General features: G+C 41.0%; 1 protein-coding gene across 1 annotated transcript in view; it reads left to right on the top strand.

Annotated features, from left to right (window-relative positions):
- The first annotated feature begins 330 nt into the window (after positions 1-330).
- LOC109030009 (uncharacterized) overlaps positions 331-21,715 on the top strand; it is a 43,003-nt gene continuing 21,618 nt past the window's right edge. The window contains exon 1 of the mRNA XM_019040750.2: positions 331-1,345. Within this exon, the coding sequence (XP_018896295.2) occupies positions 664-1,345 (682 nt within the window). The 5' untranslated portion in view covers positions 331-663. The remainder of the gene's footprint in view (positions 1,346-21,715) is intronic.

Below are 21,715 nucleotides of genomic sequence, written 5' to 3'. Positions count from 1 at the left end.
ATTTATAATTAATTTTGGTGGTAGCACCGCAACATTTGGGTTAGTGACCTAATTTTATTGGGGTACTACCACAATTAATCGGAAATGCCCATATCTTCCAACGCCCCCACCTTTTCCCGTAAAACTATGGCAGGAAGTCTGAAACGGCGAAAACCATGATGCGTGGTTCGGGAATGTGAGCGTGGACTCGACGAGACTGCTCCACGACCCCATTGCGGAAATGCCAATAATTTTTCCGAGATGGCACCACCGGAAGCGGGAGACTTTTCACCGTCGACGGAGCCGTGCCGCGGCCGCGACCGAAGACAGTGGTTGGGAAGCGCTCCCGAAGAACCTCTTCTTGCAGATAATGGATGTGTCCAACTATTCCGAGCGCAAATAGACTGATGGCGTTACTCCCGGCCGCGTCGTCTTAGGGCTCAATTACCAGTTGTGGTTCAGCGGCTCCGCGCGGAGCTCGAATTTTTATTTTCGTGCGCCGCGATCCTAGTTCCGCGCCATGCGGCCCGCTCCAGTACTCCGCCGATGACGGCCCCGTGTCCCAGTGCCTTATCAACTTCCAAAGTTCCCAAGTGACAATGCCGCCGGCCAGTGTTAGTGCGTGACCAGTGTGTGAGTGCCACGGGCTAGGCGAAGCCTAGGAAAAATGTACAGTGCTCTCGGATGAAGATGTCTCACAGAATCGCGCTCCTAGTTTTCCTCATACAGGTTTTCGCAGGCGGCACGGATCTCTCGCATGTGCTCGATGCTTCGGATCCCGCCCTCGGGCCCGGGGAAATCAGAGGGAGCAATGACTCAGATCAGGGTGGGAACTTCCCCGACAGAGGGCGCAAGTTCATGTTCAACGACACGGAACTCTGGACCAAGTTCAGTTTGGTCGTGCGCCCGGACCAGAGTCCGGGGGCGTCGTTGACGACGGAGAAAAACGGGTTGATCTACACGACGAACCGGTCCCTGGGGGTCCCGACGCCCACCCCTTTGGCCAGTAAATGGACCAAGGTCCACGTGACGCTGCCCCCGCGCAAGTCCACGCCGCCCTCGCTCGCGACGACCGTGACGTCCATGACGTGGACGACGAGGCCCACGACGACGACGACGATGATGACGTTCGCGACGCAAAAGCCGGCGACGACCCTCTCGACGTTGGCGGCCTCGGTGACGAATCGGTCGGTGTTGTTGCCGGAAACGCGGCGGAAGCCGGAGAAAAAGGACCGGCAGGACGACATTTTTTACGACGATGAGGATGAGGACGAGTACGAGGATGAAGATGAGGAGGAGGAGGACGAGGAAGAGGAGGAACTCGAGGAAGCCGAGTTCGTAGAAGTCGAAAAAGTCGACTATGAAAGTAAGTTCTACTTATTTACCCACTTATTGGTACTGGTTGACTTTCAAATAGCTGTGGAAAAGATATTACAATCTGCTGAACCGATAGACCCTCAATAGAAGAGAAGTGAATCGATCTGAGGATCAATATCGTGGGATCGTGGGAGGACCGAGTGTTGTGGCGATTAGGTGTCGCAGAGCGCCAGAGAGCGCTGTGGCAGAGACTCGTATGCATGTAATCGATCTGATTCAAATTGCATGAGATATTTTCTTCGCTCACCTTTGAAGCCTAGGGAAAATATGTACATTTTACAATTATTTACTTCTAGCCTTGCTACTGCACGGAGAAAAAAACTTCGTGCATGAGACCCGAAGTTGAGGTATTGTGGATCTCTGAAGTTTTCTGATCACGCATCCGAAAACTTGAGGTCGAGCTGCCGAAGTTCGGGTCAGACATCGAGGCACTTTGGTATGTATCGGAAAACTTCAGATGTGTGACCCGAACCCTCGGTATATATCGAAGTACTTCAGATATCTGACATGAACTTCGACAGCTAGACCTCAAATTTTAGATACGTGATCCGAAAACTTCAGAGATCCATATGACCTCAACTTCGGGTCCCAAGCACGAAGGTTTTTTCTCCGTTTGAAATTTGACGGGTAATCGATTATTAAAGTGCGACACCACGTATTTCTATTGCTGTATTTCAAATTTCCACCCCAAGTCAACTTTACGGCTTGAGATGAATACAGAACATTCTACTAATAGAGAGAAAAAAAAGGAAGTTTTTAAGAAATCACGTGAGGTAGTTTTCCAAGGAAAAAATAAATTATGACTGGAAGTTTACAACGTCGCACACGGAGATACGTGGTCTCGCACTTTAGCTATCAATATTATTATTCTCTCACATTATTAATTAGTTATTAGATAGCCAAGAGCGAAGTGTGTTTCAAGTTTTGGGATTCGGTTCTTGCCAACGATAAAATAAACCTGCTTAAAGAGCTGCCAGGCCGTCTGGCTACTAATACGGTGGTTCAGGAAAGAAAGTAGGTTGTAATAAACATTTAGGTCTATATTTCCTGAAGATTTACCAGGCGTATGGTCCACCATACCGGAAGTCAAGTACTAGTCACTACATCTCTTGAATATTTACCAGACGTCTGGTTCACAATACTGAAGGCCTGGCCCGCCTGGCACCAGTTACTACGTAAATTTTCAGGATATTTTCTAGACGTTTGGCTCACAATGCCAAAAGACTAGTGCTAGCTACTAGATTTACTGGGGAGTGTATCATAGACTGTTTATTAGCTGCTACCAGGCTCTTTGATTCGTGCAAGACGTCCGATGAATATATTGGTTCTCCAGCTCATATATTTCCGCCTTCATACCTTTAAGAAAGGCACATTACAGACATCCCTGGGATATCTTGTCCTCCGGTTCAAAAAGAACTGAGAAACTGCAAGCTGTTTAGAAACGAAACAAGCGACTCTCATCCCTCTGCAAGTAATGTATTGTAGTAGTTATTCTTGTTTACTTACGAACAACGTCCGTGCATGGAAAATTTCAGAATTAGATATGACGTTGTCGAAAATGGAAAGTGATCCGTAGGTAGGAAATACCAATTGAACAACGTCTCGTGTTCCATTGGTAGTTAGGTTGTTTACATTCAATCGAAGTCAAAATTAAATTCATAAAATCAACATCATTTCATTTGAGATTTATTATATTCAACAAATTCCAGAAACGCCATTTTTGAGGATTTTTTTTGAGGGGGGGGGGGGGGTGTCTTTGCGCGGCGGAAATGAGGGGAGGGGAAGGGGTAAACTTTACTCAAAACGGAAATCATCGATGCGATTTTATGATTTTCTGAGCTCACTTGAAAATGAATATACGTCATTACGATAAAAGAGTGACGGTCACTAAAAAAGGTTAAGGAAACGTGATTATCTAGAGCTTGTATTGGATGGCACTAGCCCGCAACTCATGGAAATCAACTCGTCGTGGGAAACCGATCATAGGAGTAAAACAGGAATCTCTTGTTTTAGCCACAAAGAAATGAAAATTTGAAGAGTTACAGACTTTGAATTAACAATGGGTCATTGTTTTTAATGGAACATCATCGGAAAAAGTATTAGGTTATCCCTTAAAATTGTGGTACTACCCTAATGTATTGGATGATACGATCATTTTCAATTCATTTTGGTAGCACCCTGACTCAAATTGGGGTAGTACCGCAAAATTTGGGATAGTGACCTAATTTATTAGGGTACTAGCACAACCAATATCGGAGTCTTAACCCCTACCTTTTTTTCTGTGATTGATGGGAATTAACATTGTCTTGTTAGCAAAATTTTCATCGCTATCCCCAATAAACAAATTTTGTAGTCCTCGAAGTACTCGAAACTCAATGGACTTTATTTTGCGATTAAGGATCCACTGATTCTGGCTCATTCTGAATATCACCGATCTACATGGGGAAACTAATGGCCTTTACGTTGCTTCAAAAATGTTTCGGAACTGGTTGTTCCGCATCGCAAAAAGTAGTTTATTTCTAGCTGCAGTACAGTCTGGCAACAGTATGTCGAATGCAAAACGCTGCAACTGACGATACGTTTTGCAAACCCGTTGTAATTTGACTGGCTATACCACGGCCGGCATCGTGTAAACTAGTCTTCTTTTTTTTTGGTCGGCGCACCGCGATCGGAGGAGTTTCACTATTTTTTTTTTTCTTTCACGGACTCTTAGTTCTTATTTAATCCGTTCGATCCATGCGTAATCCATTCATCCGTGCAAAATGTCAGTGAAACCGCTCCACGATACGCGTCTGCCAATGGCGTTTGTTTAAGCTCTAACCCCCTTTTCAACCACCGATGATGCCACTTTTCCAACATTTCGTCCATATTTTCCAGAGGTTTAAGTGCAATGTTTTCTCACATTTGTTGACTCTGCATTGAGAAATCTACTTTGGGGGGAATGACAAGAAACGTAGGTTACATACTTGATCAAGAAAATGTGGCATTTTAAAGTAACTTCACAACGGTATAGCTCCTTTATTTTGATTTTACCTGTGCCCAGTCATCGCCCTACGACAGAGATGTAGACAAATTGCCATGAAAGTTGAGCTATCTGTTTGTAACCCCCGAAAATCCATTTCGCAAGACTCCATCACAAATGGAGAGAAGGAATATTCAGTTTTCCCAAAATTAGGGATTTTTATGTCTCAGAATTATGTTTTGATGGTCAAATTTAATGAGTTATAGTCTGTCCCAGATAGGCAGATCCCTCGGAAATTGGAATAATTTGCACTATTATAAGTAGAGGGAAGGTAGCGTTCAGAATATTATTACTCATCACATCACCGCTCCCACCCTGCACCGTACATAGGGGTGATAATGAACCGCCCAGCACGCGATGTGGCTGCGCTGAAGACTATACTGCCGTGCTAGGCATGCAAGAACGCCGTGCAAGCCATCAGGCGTCACCAAATTTCCTTGATAAATCATGAATTTTCAGAAAAAGTCTTGAATATTGCTCCTTCAATTTTTCAGAGGATTTTGTTCGTAATTAGATCTAAAACGTCTAAAAATTTCAAGAAAAAACATTCATAACTTTTTTTCAAAATTCAATCTTTTCTATGAAAAAAATTGGCAACTTCCGGATGCTCATACGGCGTTTTTACTTAGCACGACAGTATAAAGATCCACCATCCGCTTCTGGCCAAGATCGCACCTCGTGGAAAACCACCCCCTTGAAGCCGCGAGAACAGCTTCTATAGCTCGTATGAACACTTTTTGGCTTATCATTTGCATTGGCGGATCCAGCAAATCGGCAAAATTGTCTTTCCTCCATTTAAACCTATGGAAATGTATCGATTCTTGGTGTGGATAGGTGCTCCGACAAGAATCGATTATTTAACATAGGTTTAAATGTAGGCAATCCGATGTTGCCAAAGTGCTGGATCCGCCTCTGATCATTTGAGGAAGTAAACCCCAAAGATATTCACGAGTGCTAGATCATGGGATCGACCATTTTATTTGAGATAAGCGTACGAAATTGCGCATTTGTGCTTCGTATTCATCGTAAATATTCACGGATGTACGATTGGATTGAACCATGCACCGGGAGCATGCGCCGCGTTAGCCGCGAGCCAGCCTGTAGCCCTTTGGGCGACGCTCGCGGCATAGACCAGGTGAAAAGTGTCGAGGGTCGTCAAAGCATCCCAAACCCGCCAGATAGCCCATATTATTCAAAATTCTTAGGGTTCTTCCTATCTGGGAAAGACGTGTGGGGAAATGTAATGAGCTGTCTTCAAATTCGAAGTTTCTACGACAACTTTATGGAAAATAAGTGAATCGCATATTACAAAAACGAACTCCTCGCTGTTTCAGATAAATTTTAGACACAACGTAAATGCCACTAGTTTCCGTATACAAATAGGTACTTTGATGGATGAGCTTGATATAGTAGCAGAAATGTTAGTAGTGGTAGGATGCAAATATATTGCAAAATTAGGTTCAAATGAGCCGGTCTTTTAACACGTCAACGTGTGTTCAATCTTAAAGGTCTGATATATCTACGTCACTTGTCCAGCTATACCTGTGCTCTTCGTCAAGAACACTGCCATTCACATCGGTATGACTTGTGTGTCACACACAGCTTGTGTGTGAGAGACAGGCCCGGGGTGCATTAGTTACGAAAATGAAACGGAAATATAGTTGTAAGATAATATAATCCGAAGCATTATGCGGTATGGTTGTGTTCCTGCAAGGTGTTGGCGATGTCACTCATTAAGTGCAAATACACCCACACTAATGCAGTATAGTGGATGACGTCATCTCATAAGAAGGCACTGTTGATGTTTGACGTCAAAACTTGAAACTTAGATAGATTTCATTAGTTTTGTACCAAATCACAACATGCCGCTACTATGTTTAGATATGGGAACATGTCATGGGCACTAACTGACCAATCGCTTCGATAATAAGCGAAGCTTTCAGTAAGTTTAAGTAGGCCTGCTATTCTGGGATTTAAAATAATATCATCAGCCATCTACCTCCAAAAATTTCAGAATATAAAATAGCATCAGTGCAATTCCTCACTTCATTGCACTATATAGTAAGAAAAGGTAAAAAGTTTCCATGAAATATGGCACACTTTCACAACCAAAAGTATATCAAAGTAGAGTAAGTTCACTTACGGCCAAATTTTCCTTTGACTAGCCCTCGAATATACACCCAAGAGCGGTCAATTTTGTTTAAATTTTGCGAGGGAGACCGACGGAAATTTTTCTTTGTACCACCAGAAACCTAGATACCTTCTCAGAACGATCACGTTGGTGAGTAACAAGAAGGTATCAACATGGTACCAAATTGGTCAAATTGCCCGATAGTGACCAACATGGTAACAACATGGAACAATGTTGAGACCAATGTTGAGGCACCAGTGATGCATGAACTCCGTTGACGCTAACATGCGACCACGCATCATTACCGACATGGTTGTAACAACATGATCTAAACACGATGGCTTCATGCTCGTTTTTAGCGGGGATCGTCTATGTACGATTCTGAAACTTTTGATAAAAACGAAACGCACATTCCCCGTATGGACAGTGTTGTCTCTTTGTTTGAATTTTCGTAAATGTATTACATCGTTGTTCATTTAATTGAACTAGATGGAACTATCCCTGTTCATAATTCGGGCGCTATGGTGGTGGTAGATGGCTCAACCTTCGAAATTTTGGTTTCACTCAGATCACCTGATCGTGAACAAAGACGAGGTGAAATTGCGAATCTTTTCGCACCGTGCTCGCAAGAATTCGTGATACACATCCATTCAGATTTTGTGAATAGGCTTTCCCCTCTCTTCGGACCCATAGAATTGCTTTATGCCCAATGGAAATTCGGATCATCACTCTCCATTCTCGTTTATTCCAGATTAGGATATCGGCTGGAGAAACTGATGGTTGAAAATTCGATTTACTGACGGTGGTCAGTTTAGTTCATCGCATGTTTCCCACGATATGCTCTAAAGCCAGAAGGATGTGACGAGGTTTTATGGGTAATGTGAGTCATAGATCAAAGTGTGCCTTATACATTACACTGGGAAAAAAACAATTGATCAGAGTTAGACTCTTGAAAACATTGACAGAAAAAAAACTCTTGATTCAATCGGATTTTGCTTGATCAAAAGGAATCGCTAAATTAAGAGGCTTGGTCTGATTAAGCTAGATTATGATTGAATCAAGAGTACTTTTTTGTCGATGTTTTAAGAGTCTGGACTCTAGACCCAATGTGTTTTTTTTCCAGTGTAGCCTCAATGTTACACTTAATGAAATTAGCAATAAGGATCCATTAAATGTATGGACGAAATTAAATTTAGATATTTCTAAATTTTACATAACTAGAAAAACATGTTTTATGATACACCAAATTGCAGTTACTTTGCATTTAGGTAAACAAGGTATAAATATCCTAAAAGAGGCTAAAATCCACAAAGAGTACATAATTTTTTTAGGCTGAACGCACAATCTATGTAGTTGCAAGTAAAATAAAATAAAAAAAAAAATAAAAATAAAAAAAAATCCTTCAGTATGTATACTTACACATGATGCGTAGTTCTACTCTAAAATTGAAATGGATTCATAAAACTACAGTTTACGTGAAAATATGGTGAAGATAAGAGAATAGCGACTAATTATTCGAAATACAATATGAATTCTCATATTTGCATTGAACTATCCGGTGCAAGTTGCGATCTTTCCGTTGCAACAATTGTGTTTGGGAATGAGGAAAAACATGAGAACTCCGTTGCAGTCGAAGACTGATCTTGGCGTTGGAATTTTTGATGACGGAGTTTCATTGAGACACCCTCAATGCGATTGATTATCTTGAACAGATGCAGAAGAAACGTGGCATTTGCTTTGATACGATCAAGAGATTACCGAGGGAAATATAGTCTACTCGCAAGCCATTGTTTGTATACTTTGCAATTATTTAGTTTCGCTTATGGTGATTGAATTGCAACGTCTCAAAATCTCCAAATAATCCTTACTTTTTCGGGAATTCCTCACTCCTAAAGTAAACAATATTTTACTTGAATCAAACCACGCACTGAACAGTCTTGGTAAGCTTCCTCATTGAGAAGTATTCCAACGTTCAGCAACTGAGTCGAAGCACCGAAAGTGAGGTTGCCATATTTTTATATCGCAGAGACTGCCAAGGTAACGTTTATTGCGCGATTTGACTTACTTACACTTTTGTTGTTTCATGAACAAGAGGGTTTAAAAAACGTTAAATAGCTTCCTTAAGAGTAAGTTTCAGTAATTTTCATAATGTTCTATTTAGAATTTTGTCGAGGAAACATGTATCAGAACGCTTAAATTCGCATCTTATGTATTGGTCCGTTATCGATCAACAGTACCTAGCAGTCAGCATGCGTATGGATATAGGCAGTAAGCGCGGGAATTCAGAGGAGACTTTAAAGCACGTCTAGAAACATAGAGTTCACTTTCAAACTCTCATTTTCTTGTGCTAATGGAACGGTACACAAGCTACGAATCTAAGTATTCTGATTCACGTTGAGAGCGGTTGGTACAACCCAAAGTATTAAAATCAACTTTAAACTATAATTTTAACTTTTTTTTATTTTACATACGGGAGATTTGAATTCCCCGCTCTCAAGAAGAACAAGAGTCGACGAAACGGCCTTGGTAGGTTTCTAAAGGCCTAGATACACACGGCGATAAACGGCGCGATTGCAATCGCGGCGTTTAAACGCAGGTGTATTCGGTCAATCGCCGCGACGGGCGAGTGAAATTCTCGGAATTTCTCCAATCGCCGCGATTGAATCCAAAGTAGGATTCAATCCTACTTTTTGGGCGAGTAGATGCATTTGTTGTGTCCTGTTTATTCTTGATGGATGCGAAATCCACCAGTACATGTGGTCTACATGTGTTTTTGTTTACGTTCTTCTGTCTTCGCGGTGCTCGTCAATAAGTTTTATAGTATGTTTATTTTTACATTTGATGCGAAAATTGTTATAATTGCAGCAGAAGTGTGTCCGTTCATTAGCCACTCATTATTCAAGAAAGGCACCAGAACTTCAGAAATAGGAAACATTATTCAGTTGAAAATCTTCATCCTCATTCAATTAAAAAAAGGCACTAGTCTTTTGGGCACAGTACTTACGACTATCCTGTTATCAACATGATCAACTAGATAAGATACTGATCATTTTAAGGTTATAATAACATTAACAATTAGCTCTGATCGCGGCGATTAATCGCTAGGTGTATACGTGATCGCACTGATGGCCTCTGTTGATTGTATTGCGTTGAGCGATGCGACCCGAACCAACCCAATCGCGGCGATTAATCGCCGTGTGTATCTAGGCCTTTAATGAGGAATAGGTCCTTTTTGTCAGCTGATAATGGTGGCCTGGGTAGCCACCGAAACGCGCCCGATAAATGTTTAGAAAGTGAAAGCGTGAGTTTTTTAAATTTTTCACAAGTTTTAAAACGCTCCTTTCCCGCCCTGTGTCGGTTAAAGTGTTAAGTGCTAGCAACAGCTGAGCCGAAGCACCGAGATTGAGATTTCCATATGTTCATACCGCAGCGACTATTACGATAACTTTTTTGCGCAATTTGACTCACGTAGACCTTTTTGTTTTCATGACCGGGAGGTTTGAATTTATGCGTCAATGAACACCACTTATTTGGTTAGGTATTATTTTCATTGATTTTCGTTTCACGAATCGTATTCTACATGAACTTTTGGCCAAGAAACATATTTCAAAATGTTTACAGTCAAACCTTGTCTAGTGGTCCATTGGTTTCAAGTTGAGGAAATTAGAAAAGAAACCACGATGTGGAGACCGAATAGAAAAAAAGTTCGATCAGATTAAGCCATTCAAAATTTTTTTAGTCCTAGACAGCCCCTTGAAGCCTTGAATGAGTCGATCAGAGATGGATCCTCTAGTGTCCCGACCGTTTCGCCCGACAAGGTATTTGGTAAATCGCTCAACATCCGCAGTCTTCTCAAGACTTTGATTTCATAGTTTGTAATTTGCGCTAAATATTCCGTCGATTTATGCATCATTTGGCGGGCCTGGTCGAAAGCATTTCTGATAAAGAGGGGCAAAGTAGAGGGGATTGATGCAGTCTCCTGACAGGAATACGTCACGATATGATATGCTTCGTTGAGCGCATCTGATACCCGTCGCGGGGAGCGAAGTCGCCGATGCCCAACTGTATGGAAATCGCCGGAAATTTTCCGAATTCCGCTCGGAATTCCGGTGAATATTTAGCACAGTTTGGCATCCGGGCTGGAGACTAATGCTCACGGTGACTAAAACCGAGCTGAAGACACTTTCGACGAAGCTCAATGGAATTGATGTCATTCGGTGACAATGTTTAAAATGCAGTCTCAGGAAAAGCGGCATCTTTCCCGGTATTCCAGTGCATTTTTATTGCAACAGCAAATAGCCAATTTAAATATCAATATCTGATTAAATCCTTGTTGGCGGGAAAATTAAGCCATTGTTAATTCGCTACGTCTTGTCGAAGGGTTCGGATGTAGAGACTTTGTAAAGAGTTATACCGCTGGTGGACGCTACGAACGAGCCGTGTGGGTCCTATACGGTAGAAGTTTGAGTTAATTATAATTTTTAAGCTCGATTATTTTAACGTAACCAAAATAATGTAACATTTAATCGAACTGTAATTCAAATACAGTTGTTCCAGAATAAGATTTACTGTTTTTTAAATGTTCTGTGAAGGTGTTAGCTTGATTGTTCCATATTTCAGAATTTTTTGTTCAAGAAAGTCAAGCTGGAAGTTTTTAAAATACATCAGAGAAAATCCAAGTTTTACTTTAATTGATAAGTTTATCGATATCTCAAAGAAAAAATAGGATTTCCATTTTCAACAATTTAGCGTAAACATAGCTAATTGGACCACATTTTGCTAATAGGAGCTAAAATTTTTGGCTCAGTTTAGAAACGACTGATGCGTCACTGCATCCCACATGCACAGGTGTTCTTGTGTGTGGGCCATAAATTGCAGTTCATAATTGCAAAATATAGTCCAAGTCGTAACCTATGAAATTTTCGAAGCCATGTTGTGACTTTAAAAGACCGATTACGGACTAATTTGTATACCTCTTGGGAAACCACTTCTCTCTGATTTTAATTCTGCATGCTCATACCCAAAATTTATTGAAATTTTGGAAACTATTTCAGAAAATGTGAAAATATCATTTCCCCTCAAGACTTATTTCAAACTGTAAAGTCTTGATCCATCCCGAGGCATTCAACTCCTTGCGCGAGACAGTGAACGACTGACACCTTTTCTGACCATGTCATTAAAGGCAACGCGAAAACCGCAAGATAGTACTACTATTCTCAACAATAATGAGAGATAATCAGCTTCACTGCAGCCCTACATGAAACTGCCTCCATCTCAACTTGGAACAAAATTCAATTTCTTCACTTGTCATGAAACAGGCGCTTTATGACCTACCAACGTCCGTTATGTGGATTGGTTACCACAATCCAGGTAACCGATTTGTAGGTGAGTAGTGTCTACGGAAACATGGCTTTTGAAAGGTCACTTCGAATGAAAATTTGAAATGAGCCTTCGTAGATTGTCGGCGCTGAATAATTTCGCACTGTACATTTTCGGTTTAAATTGAAACACTAATGGCCTCGTGAAGGCCAGACTCGGAACTAAGGTCCGTCAAGCTGCGTTCAAAGTGAAGGAATGTTTCGCCCTATAAGAATCGTTCTCGGCTATTCCAATTGGTGTTAATTCCATGTTCGCATGCGAAAAAGAAAAGAAATTGAAATTGAAATTAATTTGGGAATAGGAAAGTATTTTTAAGGTAAATTATTTGTGATATGAATGAAAAAGTCAATGCGTTAAATTTTGTGGTTTCAAAAAAATCTTGTCTGAACTCGGAAAATACCACAAAAGCTGATGACGCAAAAGGATTTGAAACTTGAATACTTGGGAGAAATACGATAATGTTCAACTGTAGCTTTAAGACAATTTGACTCAAAATTATTAATGTTACTCTTTCATTCGTCTCATCTTTTAAATTTGTGAAATCAAACGGACTCAATGGCCAGATTTCTTTATAGTTTAGTTTTGTTTTGTTTCCTTTCGCTTGGATTTAACGAGCTTTTAAGTCTAGAATCATGAACATTTGAAGGTCCTGTAAGCTAATTATCATCTTGTATTTGGGGTAGAAAAGTATATGAATTCCGAGATGATTCTATACAAAGAGTAGCCAGCATACGTTCGTAGTATATCCAGAATTAGTGCATGTAAATCAAAGAAATAAAACATTATAATCCCGGCATAGTATCGACAGATTTCCCAAAAGCCCGCTTTTTTCAAATTTGCTACTCGGGTTCGAGGGACACTTTTTGGGCGCGCTCCTGCTACAGTGCTGTGCCTTTTGTATAGGCTGCTTGTTTCATTACAAAAGGTCCAATTTTGTGAGCACGCAATGCCTCATAACCTCCTCTGCGCATTTTTCTGGGGTGGAAAAACTCATAATTATTTGTATCTCCTCCGTGATCAAGGCCCATTTGAAGTTTCTCTCCCACGAAAAGTCGCGCGGAGTTTAGCGTTCTGTTTTAAATAAAACAGCACTTTCTAGAAGCAAAAATATCAGTTCGCCACTTGGTGCTGACGAATACACGTGAGGAAAGATACCCAGAAAGATACCCAAGAAAATGAAGAAACAGTGCCCACGGACGGTGGACGGTTTTTTCTCAGGTTGCCAAGTTGTAGCTGAAAAAGTGCTTTTATGTGTTCGTGAATTACAAATTCCGTAACCGATGATTTACTGAGTGATTTGAGTTCACCGACTTACATAGAAGGGCGATGGACAAAATAGGTAAGTGTGTGAGGTTGGCGTAAGTGGGCAGGAGGGTTCGGAGGAAAATGTCAAAATTTCAACTTCATGTATTTTTTTCCATCATTATATTGACCGTGGAGGCTACTTGTAAATTTTTTTTAGTAAGTACAACACCTTGTCTAAATGTAGGAAGAAGTCACAAAAGTCGAATTCATCATTTTCAATTTATTTCCCCACAAATTTTCAAAAATTTCCGTTTTTTTCACCCAGTTACCCAACGTCGTGGGGTAACTGGGATACCCCCCCCCCTTAATTTTGAGCGGGGGCATTATTTTTAATTTTCTCATGGCCAGGAAACAGTGATGTCCTAGCTCATTGAAGGTTTAAGAAAATGTCATTTGAATGTATATAAACATGTTTTAAGTGGTTAAGAATGATGCCGTAACAGTTGCGGACAAAAAAACCCGCAAAATCAGAGAATTGAATTAGCGGTATTTAAAAAAAAAATTTGTTTCCTTGTAGATAAATGCTTAGAACTTTCTGTCTTACTACTTATAAAGTAGTATTGTATACCAGGACACTGTTATTTGGCCACTTTTAGTGAGATATTAGCATGATACCATTTTTAAAAAATGAAAAAAAATTAAGCCGCAGGGCTGCTGATCTGGGATAGGTCAGGCGCCCAAAAAGTTCCCTTAATTTTTAAGGGGGGCCATTTATTTGTAATTCTCATTTGGCCGAGAAAGAAACGTCCTTTCTCATGAGGGGTTTTCAGAGTATATCATTAGAATTTATATAACCATGTTTAAGTCGTTAAAAGTGATGTCATAACAGTTTGCGGCAAAAATGTAATTAAGTAATGCTTAAGTTATGCTATAATTGACTGAAGTTAGAAGTTTAGTGTGCTGGGAACCCTGATTATTGGTCTTTGGCACTTAAAAGTCCACAATAGTCAATTAGTTTTGACATTTTCAGAAGTAAACAAACACCGAAGCACAGCAACCTTGCAATGGGTAACTGGGCAGGTGCCACCACTGCCACCTGCCCAGTTACCTTGGGGTGGGTGCCCAGTTACCCCACAAAGGGAAAATTTTCAAGGTAACTGGGCATCAACCCTTTGCAGCCAGTATTTTCATCCAATTACGTTGTAATTACTCACGCATTACACAAATACATCATACATGAAGAAGAATTGGATGTATTTCTACCAAACAGACCTATGTGGAGGTGAGAAATATGGGGTGTGCTCGTGGAAGCTGCATAAGAAGCAATGTAAAAGTGGGCGTGATTCCTTTTGAAGAATTGGAAAAGCGGGATATTACATTCTATCAAACAGACCTATGTGCCAACTGAATGCGGAACTCATGAGCCGCGAGGATGGGACGAGAGCGTTGTGGACAGGGCTCATGAGTTAAAGACGAAGCGGAGCCGGGAAGGCGGCGGACGGTGGTTCCTCCATCTCCGTTGACGTCACTGGCGCTTTATTATTCTCATTCACTCTTACAGCCAGAGAACTAACGAGCGCACCCCATATTTCTCACCTCCACATAGGTCTGTTTGGTAGAAATACGTCCAATTGTCAAAGTTGAATAAAATACTTGCTGGGAGTGAGATATGAGGCTCTTTTCGGGACCACCTCCGGCGTTGTTTTGAAAAAAAAAGCTGTCCAATTTTCGGCACTTCACCATTCACCATAAAAATTGTTTTTGAAGTTATGTTTACATGTTCTAGATGGTTTACGTCATAATGAAGGTATGCCAACAGTGAAAACAATTTTTGCACTAATCTGATAGAAATACAGAGGGTACTGCCCAGTTACCCACCGCCCAGTTACCCAACCTCACCTTACGTTGCACAAACGTTGAACGAAATTATAGTTTGTCATTGTAAACCCGCCAAAAAATTACGATAACTACGTTAAAATAGTCTTAAACCCACTCACTCCTAAATGGATAGTTTGCTCTATACGTATCACACTTTTTCAAAATTCGCGCGTCCGTGGGCACTATTTTATTGTTGCTGGCAATCAGATTTACCTACTGAGAGATTCAAGGAAACCTAACTAATATACGATTAATATCGCATAACCTGTTCGGTCTTTTACACGAACAGTTTTCTTCTTCTTCTCTACTAAACGACTAGGGCATGGCCCTGTTTGTCAAGCCTTCGAGTGCCAAGCACAAAATATTAAAAATTTAATAATTATCTGTAAAGATTCGTCAAGTCAATAAAACAAATAGCAACAGGAACATTCAATCATCTTCAGGAGAAGAGAGCCAGCTTTGTGCCCATCTCTTAGGCGGTCGTCCAGGCAGTCTTTTCCCTATGGGTTGTCCAGTCATACAAACTTTTGCCAGTCTCTCTTCATCCATTCTGTCAACGTGCTCCGACCACATCTTTCTCCTCATCCTAGTCCACTTGGCTACATCTTGCACATTACAAGCATCTCTGATGGACTCGTTGGTCTGATGATCCCAAAGTGTAAAGCCCGCTATTTTTCTTAAGACCTTCATTTCAACGGTGCGGAATTGTTGTTTGGTGCGCTTTGTCTCGGCCCTGGTCTCTGTGGCAAATGTTAACACTGGTCTAACGATTGTTTTATAGACTCTGACTTTACTTTCTCGGGCCATGTATTTGTTGCGCCACACCATCTCGTTGAGGCATCCGGCAACTCTCGCCGCCTTGAGTGCCTGGTCTAGCACTTCGGTTCCTAAGTCCTTTGCACTTGTCAGCAATGCTCCAAGATATTTAAACTCCATCACTTGTTCGATCATTTTACCATCTACTTCCAACTTGCATCGTATAGGGTTTCTACTGACTACCATACTTTTTGTCTTAGCGGCGGATACTTTCATATTGTACTTCTTGGCTGTCATATTAAATGTATGCAAGATTCTTTGCAGTTCATCTTCCGAATCTGCTATGAGCACAGCATCGTCAGCATAACAAATGATATTAATATTTCTGTTCCTAAGCGTATATCCTCGCCTTGGTCGCACGGCGCGAATTAGTTTGTCCATCACTAAGTTGAAGAGAAATGCGCTCAGCGAATCACCCTGTCTCACTCCCTTATTTATGACGATGGCATCCGAGAGACCTTCAGCGGTAATAATTTGGGTCCTCGTGTTAGTATTTAAATCTTTAACTAACTCTATCAAGCATCTGGGAACATTTCTCTCATTTAATATCTGCAGCACATCCTGTTTTCGTACGCGATCAAATGCTTTTTCAAGGTCTACAAAGCATAGGAAGAGTGGCTTATTAAATTCGATAGCCTTCTCCGATAGTTGACGAATCATAAATATGGCATCAGTAGTTCCTCTATTCCTCCGGAAGCCTTGCTGCTCTTCAGCCGCGTCTACAATTTCCTCTAAAATGTTCTTAATTACAGTAGTGAAAAGCTTCAAACAGGTATTGAGCAGCGTAATGCCGCGGTAGTTCTCTGGTAGAAGCTTATTTCCTTTCTTGAAGATTGGGATCGTGTGGCTATCCTTCCATTCGTCTGGAACTTTCTTTTCCTGTAAGATTTTAGAGAACAAATGATGGATGTGCTTGGCCAAAGTGCCACCGCCATATTTCAAAAATTCATTGCCTATACTATCTGGTCCAGGTGACTTCCTTAATTTGAGCCGGTGGATAGCTCTTGTTACCATGTCCAAGGTTATGTTCACACTATCTTCATTTCTGAATTCTAAATTTCCATTGGAGTCTGTATTGCTTTCATCATACAGTTCAGAGAAATATTTAAACCATTGCTCCTTATCTACATGCTGGACACGCTTATATTCACAAATTTCTTTTCGCTGGTTTCGGAGTGCACCCCACATTTTCCTCTGAGCTCCATAAAAGTCACGCTCCATGCCTTTCGTATATCCTTCCCAGTAATTCTCTTTGATTTTCGTTATTTTTTCATTGGTCGCGTTGCGGATTCTTGCATATATCTCGTGTTCTTGAGGGGTTGGATTGGATTTGTATTTGAGGAAAGCTTCTTTCTTTATCTTCGCCGCTTCCTTGACCTCGTCGCAAAACCACGGTGTTCGGTTATTCATGCGATTCTTGTTCACTTTTCGCCAACCAACGGCTTCTTCCGCTGCTTCTAGCACTTTTGACTTGATATGTTGCCATAGTTCATCAGCTGTCGAAGAATCACTGGGTGGACTCTCCAGTTTTCCGCGTAATCTCGATCGGTAAAGTCCTCTTATAGAGAGGTCTGACAGCTTCTCAGCACACAATTTCTGCACTATTACTGGACGCCTCTTTACTGGATTCAGACTCAATCGCAGTTCGCATAAGACGAGTCCGTGATCTGTGCCGGCATTTGCAGATGATAAAGTTCGAACATCCAGTACTTGCTGCGGATGCAGCTGCCGATTGCTGATAACATAGTCAATCATGGACGTCTGACCTCTACTATTGGTGTAGGTGATCTTATGTTGTCTAGGATGATCAAAGAACGTATTGTTTATTCTTAATTCGTTAACGGAGCAAAATTCTACTAATTCTCTACCGCTGTCATTCAGAGTAGGCTCGTTAAATCTGTTCTTCACTCCAGGCACCACGCTGTCTCCAACTCGAGCAACAGTTTTAGCCTATTTAAATAACTACATTTAGAGACAAGATACCTTCCACTGGCCTCTTGCTGACAGGTGGAAGCTTTTACTTTCAGGGGCTCAACACTTCCTTTTGGACAATTATAGGGGAGCAACATTCATCACTCTCTTTTCGACAGTTGGCCTACCTACTAGGTGGATGATACGCTTCGGATGATGTCATGAGCCACATAAAACTTCGGTTCGTTTGCGGAAGGAAACTGCCAACACGTTGTAACCATGAACTTAGGGTAGGTCAAAAGTTGAATTTTGTAGTCCCGAAAGAAAAAGCCTCCGGCATTGCCAATAGATACTAGTGTAGGGTCTCTTGTCTTTGGGTTGGCTGCACGGACGGGACGGTGTAACCTGAAAACACGGTGAACACTCCGGCAGGTGCGGTATAGGCAATATGCACGTCGGGCCGTATGCGTAAACGGTGTAGCGCTAGAGGTATTTCTACGATGTTGAAGGCGCTATATTAGAAACCACGAGCGCGCCTTCTTTGCGGCCGGCGTTCTGTTTCCTAAAGATCTGCAAATGTTGCAATTTTGATAATCATGATCGATTACTACTCGCATTTTGATTTCTGTGATAATAGCTTCGGCTGCACCAATGCTTTGTTGATATTTCCTAGGCTGTGCTTATATTTTTGAAAATAACAATAATACACAAAAATAGCCCGAATAATTCAACTAAAAACGCAAGAGCTTCCATCATTGCCAAGATACCATGGTATCTTATCAAACTATCATAACTTTGTCAATTTTTCACCAATTTGGCTTGCAGAGCACGCAATCGACGGAAAATTACATCAGCTTTAAAATGAGACCAAGATCATTTCGATAACTATCTTAGTTTAGAAATGGAAACAGAAACTTTGAGTCAATTTTCGTATCAGGCTCTAAGAAGCCCTTAAAATACAAAACAAGCAGTTCCAACGCCCAAGCGTTGGAGGGCGCTTCTTTGTCAAAGCATATTACTACCAACATATGTGCCCGAAGATTGACGAAGATGGAATTTAAAGTGGGATTCTTTGACCGCAAAACCCATCAAAATTTCAGATCGACCGCGAAGGTCTGAAACTCTCCACAAGCACTTTGGGATGAATTGAAATTGATGGCGAATGGAAACATAAAGGATGCACTGTAAATCAGACGACGGGAAAGAGCGGCGGAACCTCTAAAGCTGGTGCGTCAACGCGATCTAGCGGACAGCGGCGTCGCGACGGCGCGAGGTAGGGCGCGCAGGTCGCGGGGGAGCGGGGCCGGTGTCTCCGCTAACTGGAGTTGGGGGTCCTTATTCATTCTCTTGGTCCATGACATAACCTTAAACCTTCCGCTCAATGCCGCAAACAGCTGACGTGTCGATGCTGCGCCAAGAAAATGAACCAATCACAATGTAGCACAGTAATACGTCACTAAAATGAAGAGATCACGTGACTGTTCGTAATATTTTCAAATCGATTGAAAGTACTGCCTCGGATATAAGTATTTAAAGCATAAGGCGGCCCTAAAATACTTTAACCAGGTAATACGTCCGTGCGAGATTGTTATGCTTAAAAGCAAAACATTTCACGAAAACTTTTACGAATACCAGATGCAGAAAAAAATCAATTTTCCCGGGTGTACCAGAATGGCGTCATTACCCATAAGGCAAAAGGGCATGTAGTATAGTACATGTTACATAACTATATATTTCTTCAGGAGCTCGAACAACCTATTTTCAGCTAAAAGGACTCCATCAACACTCTTTTTTTCGAATCCGAAAAGACTTTGTGAGTGATAGAAAATTTCATTTAACTTTTACTCAAACGAGCCGTGACCAGTAGAAGGTCTCTTGTCTCTCACTAAACCTTATCCTCGACCGGATCAAACCTAACCACCAAAATTACAAACAAGACCATACTCTTCCTGTCCGCAGATACTCTAGTCAGTGCGTTAAGTACATCCAGCACGAGCAACATTTTATTCTGCATAAATTTTGCAATACTACCGCTAGCGACCGGTTGAACTGCGGTTTGATGGAAGTGCGCGAGTGGGCGGGAATAATTGTGCATTGTAGTGGTAAGATGGCACTATCTAATCATTTTTTAACACCAAGTTAGACACGCGCATACAGACCATCAACCCAGCTCGCTTTTCAGTCTAGTGCTCTTCTCACATTCGTGATGAAAATTGGAAAATTTGACATGAAACCTTATATTTTTATAATAATATCGTTATAGATGCAATTTATTTTATCAGCTGGAATTTTTTCGGGTCTAGTCCTTTATCATGTAATACTAAAGTTTACTAGATTTTAGGCAGTGGAAAATTAAAATCCCTCTTTCTGAATAACAGTTCTTCCAAGTCATGATAAAATCCTACGAGAGGAAGAAATCCTGCAATTCTTCATTTGTGAAAAAATAATATTAATTTATCAGATACTATAATTTGTGAAAATTCAAATTGAGATCCTTTTAAAAAAAAAAAAAAAAAAAAAAAAAAAAAAAAAAAAACAAATGTTATTTAAAAATATCGAGACCGCTAACAGAACTATGAGCCTCATATCTATCGAAATGCAAAAAAATCGGGGGAAAGTCCAAATTGACAAATTGAACACAGTTAACTAATTAAAAATAAACAAATTTTATGCAACACACTGTCCAAGGACTAGGAACGAATTAAATGCTAAATAGTTTGAACTAAAACCATACGGGAAATTATAACTAAAATAGTACCCATAGCATTGAGTCGACCAGGAATCAGTAAAATTTAATTTTCTGCTTAACCTCTTACTTTAGTGGTTTATTTTTACCTATCTCATTTCCGATCGTAAGTCTCGTTTATCAACGGATGTTCCTTCATGATAAATTTATACTCAAAAGTAAAATAAAAAAAAGTGTTCAGAATAAATTGAAATTGCCGCGACAACTGTACGTAATCACTTCAAATTAGATTTTGTGAGCCATTCGTTGAAAAACCATTCAACATTGTTCTAGCATCAAAGACATTTGGAGCGATTGAGGACTTGAGCCTGGGTGCATCGGGAAAAGAGTATCAACGGGAAGTGTTTTTTTTTTCACGAGGATTCGCGCCAGGTGGAACTGCTAGCGGACAGAATTATGCTCAATGAGCATGACATTCAGTGATTGCACAGTTTAATAGACTCCTCTACAATTACTCAAAGGATCTGTTGACTCTGAGTCGACCGTCGCTGACACCTTTGTAAATAAAACTCGAGCAATCCACGGAGCAGTAATTTTTCAAGACGCTGTATCCGAATTCCAAAGTCTTTACACAGATAGAAATTTCAACGCGAAAGTTTAGTCAGTACGAGAAGTAAAACACGATACCCTTGTTTCCGGTTGACAATTTCAAGACAAAATGCCAGCTAGTTTTTTTAAAATATTTAATAAAACACGATTGGTAATTTCCAACGTCGCAATTGGAGGAATGCATTTTCCCAGTCCTTTTTACTTTCTCGCTCCCCTGGGGTAGGGAGGAAGTATTGTCATCCTCCAAGAAAAAGAAAAAAAAAAGTTGAAATTTCATCATTTCCAGACGTTTTAAGGTCCCAGGAGTCAAAATAACCATACTTAAAAAAATGTGTGTCCGTCCGTCCGATGTCCCCCAAATCTGTGCACAAGGATATCTCAGAATCTATCTGTTCGATTTCATTCAAAATTCTCACAGAACACCATATCTATGGTCTCCTTATGCACGTCAAACGATTTTGAGGTACGCTAAAATTTGGGGGGGGGGGGGCTACGCTAAATTGTCCATTTTTTTTTTTTTTTACTATTTCAAATACACCCCAAGTGATAATCCTGCGCTTCCACTTAGAGCCTCGCCCCCTCCGTCCCTACTATGTGCCAGCCCGAGGCAACCGTTGTTTGAGTCCATCAAACTCGAGTCGCCTAGCCGGGAATCGAACCCGGGACATCCTGATTGTAACCT

The sequence above is a fragment of the Bemisia tabaci genome, chromosome 4 (assembly GCF_918797505.1).
Source record: "Bemisia tabaci chromosome 4, PGI_BMITA_v3".
NCBI lineage: Eukaryota > Metazoa > Arthropoda > Insecta > Hemiptera > Aleyrodidae > Bemisia > Bemisia tabaci.
The sequence above is the reverse complement of the archived record's forward strand: the minus strand, read 5'-3'. Positions and strand labels throughout refer to the sequence as shown.